Source organism: Artemia franciscana, chromosome 6 (assembly GCF_032884065.1).
Source record: "Artemia franciscana chromosome 6, ASM3288406v1, whole genome shotgun sequence".
NCBI classification, from domain to species: domain Eukaryota; kingdom Metazoa; phylum Arthropoda; class Branchiopoda; order Anostraca; family Artemiidae; genus Artemia; species Artemia franciscana.
In genome coordinates this window covers 16,718,589-16,723,353 of record NC_088868.1, presented here as the reverse complement: position 1 = coordinate 16,723,353, position 4,765 = coordinate 16,718,589, and the positions used below count along the sequence as shown (strand labels likewise).

Sequence of the window (4,765 nt, the reverse complement as noted above, 5' to 3'; positions counted from 1 at the left end):
ATATATATATATATATATATATATATATATATATATATATATATATATATATATCTATATATATAAAAATAAGTTGTCTGTGGATGGATGGATGGATGTGTCAGGTGACGTCACCTGAAAAACTGGATCTGGTGACGTCAAAACTGAAAAAACTAAAAAAAGGCAAAAACTACAAAAAAACTAAAAACTAATAAAAAAAATAAAAAAGCTAAAAAACTAAAAAAACTATAAAGGTAAAAACCAATAAAAAACTAAAAAAAAAAAACTGAAAAAACTAAAAAAAGGCAAAAACTACAAAAAAAAACTAAAAACTAATAAAAAAAGTAAAAAAGCTAAAAAACTAAAAAAACTAAAAAAACTAAAAAAAGGTAAAAAACTAAAAAAAATAAAAATAAAAAATCTAAAAAAAAGGAAAAAACTGAAAAATAAGCTAAAATAAAGGTAAAAACCAATAAAAAACTAAAAAGAAAAAAAGGAAAAAACTAATAAATGACGACACTCAAAGAGAAAGCGACCAGGACAAAAGGAATGTTCGATTAGCAATCAACAAAGCACCGGGACACAGGGAGTATAAATGACGACCAGGACATAAGTAAAAAAAAAAAACTATCTATATATATAAAAATAAGTTGTCAAACTAAAAAAAAGCAAAAACTACAAAAAAAACTAAAAACTAATAAAAAAGCTAAAAAACTAAAAAAACTAAAAAAAAGGCAAAAACTACAAAAAAAACTAAAAACTAATAAAAAAAATAAAAAAGCTAAAAAACTAAAAAAACTAAAAAAAGGTAAAAAACTAAAAAAACTAAAAACTAAAAAAAACTAAAAAAAAGGAAAAAACTGAAAAATAAGCTAAAATAAAGGTAAAAACCAATAAAAAACTAAAAAAAAAACTGAAAAAACTAAAAAAAGGCAAAGACTACAAAAAAACTAAAAACTAATAAAAAAAGTAAAAAAGCTAAAAAACTAAAAAAACTAAAAAAACTAAAAAAAACTAAAAAAAGGTAAAAAACTAAAAAAAATAAAAAATAAAAAAAAACTAAAAAAAAAGGAAAAAACTGAAAAATAAGCTAACATAAAGGTAAAAACCAATAAAAAACTAAAAAGAAAAAAAGGAAAAAACTAAAAAAAATTTTCATCTAAAAAACTAAAAAAAACTAAAAAAGGTAAAAACTAAAAGAACTAAAAAATAAAAAAATAAATGACGACACTCAAAGAGAAAGCGACCAGGACAAAAGGAATGTTCGATTAGCAATCAACAAAGCACCGGGACACAGGGAGTATAAATGACGACCAGGACATAAGTAAAAAAAAAAATTAACAAAACTAAAAAGAAGGTAAAAACTACAAAAAAACTAAAAAGAAAAAAAAACTAAAAACTAATAAAAAACTAAAAAATCTAAAAATCTAAATAAACTAAAAAAGAAAAAAAAAGGAAAAAAATAAAGGAGAAAAACAAAACTAAAAAACGAATGTATATACAGACCGGTACACCGGGATACAAATGACGACCGGGACACAGGGAATATAAATGACGACCGGGACACAGGGACACAACTACAACGGGGACACCGGGGGAAACAGGGGGATATAAATGACGACCGGGACAAAAAAACTAAAAAGAAAAAAAACTAAAAACTAATAAAAAAACTAAAAAATCTAAAAATCTAAATAAGCTAAAAAAGAAAAAAAAAGGAAAAAACTAAAGGAGAAAAACAAAACTAAAAAACGAATGTATATACAGACCGGGACACCGGGATACAAATGACGACGGGACACAGGGAATATAAATGACGACCGGGACACAGGGACACAACTAAAACGGGGACACCGGAGGAAACAGGGGGATGTAAATGACGACCGGGACACCGGGACAGGGAATGGTCGATTAGCAATCACCATCAACAAAGCTCAAGGGCAATCATTAGAATCATGAGGTATAGATCTGAATACGGATTGTTTTCCCATGGACCATTATATGTTGCATGTTCAAGAGTCGGTAAACCTGACAATCTATTTATATGCAAAGACAATGGGACAGCAAAGAATGTTGTATATTCGCAAGTTTTACGTAGTTAAAACCATATATATATATATCTATCTATATTCACAGGTGGGACATAGGGACACAACTACAATGGCGCGTAACTATTATGGCGCGTAACGACTTACGCTTGGGGGGGCTTGGGGGGGGCGCGAAGCGCCCCCACCAACTAGGTGTTGGGGTGGCGCGAAGCGCCACCCCAACAGCTAGCATATATATATATATATATATATATATATATATATATATATATATATATATATATATATATATATATATATATATATATATATATCTTGGACATCTTGGACAATGAACTAACTGTTCGAACAGTTCGAGAGTGATCGGGGATGAAAGAAAATTGGCCACTTTCTGTACCCCTTACACCTTCAACCTCCCAAGAAATTATGTGTTTTAATTTTTGAGCTTATCGGACAACTAAGATCAAAGATGCACCCCCTCTTATTTTCCTCTTTAAAATCTACTTATAAACGATTGGTAATTTCCATAATTTGCCGCTCTTTCCCAGGTGCTCCAGGGGCTAGGTCATCAATATATGCACATTTATTGGAACGCTTGGTTATTTTGAGCAGAAGCGTTCTAATAAATATGTGACCTTATAAGATAGGGAGCGGCTAATAGGCTCCGGGTTAGCTTAAAGTCTGGGGAAGGTAACTGGTCACTGGTCACCAATAACTTTTAACTCTTCCAAAGGCTACAGAATCTTTAACATATTTAATCAAATGAGCCATCTCTTGAGCTTGTAAGACTACCCACTTCGTACAAAGTGTCCGAAAAGAAAATACATTGAAGGTACAAGGTTCTTTCCAATAGGCAATACCAGGGGTTCTCCTCTTAGAAGACTAATATTGATACATGACATACTTAAACAGTTCTAATGAGTAATTTCTGACAAAAGTACTTTAAGGCTTAATAATGGTCTGATGACAAATGCTTTCTATATGATGTAATAGTATGGTTAATACATTACCTGCAGATAAAATGACGTAATTTTCACTTAAAATCATTTATAACGGCATCAGAGATGTGTAAAAAAACATGACGTCATATTCCCTATATATTTTACATCCATATGTAGAAATTCAAATAGAAATTCAAAAATGCCGGTTACCAGATTTTCAAAAGCATCGAACTTGAAAAACGCCTTATTGAAAGAGATAAAAGAAGAAGATACGAAATTGAATATTCTCCAAATGCTGCTACACAGTGGGGTAGACCCAAATCTGAAAGACAATGAGGAAAAAACAGCTTTGTATTATGCTGTTGAAAAAGGTAAAATTGATATTTGTCAGCTGCTGTTAAGCAATGGAGCCGACCCAAATATAAAAGGTGGCTGGCTTAACGAGACAGCTTTGTATTATGCTGCTAAAAAAGGTAAACTTTATATTTGTCAACTGCTGTTGAGCAATGGAGCAGACCCAAATATAAAAAGTGGCTTGCTTAAAGAGACAGCTTTGCATTATGCTGCTCAACAAGGAGTTCTGAATATTTGTAAGCTGCTGTTGAGCAAAGGAGCCGACCCAAATATAAAAGGTGGCTTCAAAGCAGTCAAAAGGACTGCTTTGCATTATGCCGCTGAACAAGGAGCATTGAATATTTGTCAGCTGCTGTTGAGCAATGGAGCCGACCCAAATATAAAAAGCGGCTTCAACGACAAGACAGCCTTGCATTATGCTGCTGAACAAGGAGTACTAAATATTTGTAAGCTGCTGTTGAGCAAAGGAGCCGACCCAAATATAAATGGTGGCTCGCTTAACGGGACAGCTTTGCTTTATGCTGCTCTAAAAGGTAAAGTAGATATTTGTCAGCTGCTGTTGAGCAAAGGAGCTGACCCAAATATAAAAGGTGGCTTTCTTAACGGGACAGCTTTGCATTATGCTGCTATGAAAGGTAAAGTAGATATTTGTCAGCTGCTGTTGAGCAAAGGAGCTGACCCAAATATAAAAGGTGGCTCGCTTAACGGGACAGCTTTGCATTATGCTGCTATGAAAGATAAACTAAATATTTGTCAGCTGCTTTTGAGCAATGGAGCCGACCCAAATATAAAAAGTGGCATCCACGGCAAGACAGCCTTGCATTATGCTGCTGAAAAAGGAACACTGGATATATGTCTTTATCTCTTGATCAATAGAGCCGACCCAAATATTGAAGTCGACTGGTACAAGAAAACTGCCTTGCATTATGCTGCTGGAAAAAGCACACCGGATATTTGTCATCTGCTGCTAAGTAATGGAGCCAACCCAAAGGTAATAGGGGGTGTCAAGACACTGTGGAGAATAGCCTTCAATGACTCTGACGGTTCACTCAAATCACTGTGCCGGGATGTAATTAGGGAGCATTTATATTATGATAACATAACCAACAAATTTCAAAGTATAAACATACCAGAAACTTTGAGACAATATATAATTAAATATGTTCATGTAACTGAACCACCGAGTAACTGAAGCCCCATTTAAGCGAACTCCTTTGAAACTGAACCTTGGTGTAACTAAACCACTGATCAACTGAATCTCATTTAGCTAGACCCTCATGCAACTGAACCCTCTTTCAGCTCAAGCCCATTTAACTAACTAAACCCCCGTGCAACTCAACCACCGTGCAACTCATCCACTGTACAACTCAACCATCGTGCAACTGAATCACTGTCCAACTGAACCACCTTGCAACTAAACCACCTTGAAACTGAACCCTTGCGTAA

The 4,765-nt window shown here is 33.5% G+C and overlaps 1 protein-coding gene across 1 annotated transcript; it reads left to right on the top strand.

Moving 5' to 3' along the window:
- The first annotated feature begins 3,164 nt into the window (after positions 1–3,164).
- LOC136028505 (putative ankyrin repeat protein RF_0381) lies at positions 3,165–4,511 on the top strand. The gene has a single exon (XM_065706348.1). It carries the CDS (start codon positions 3,165–3,167, stop codon positions 4,509–4,511), a length of 1,347 nt encoding a protein of 448 aa, XP_065562420.1.
- The last annotated feature ends 254 nt before the right edge of the window (positions 4,512–4,765 follow it).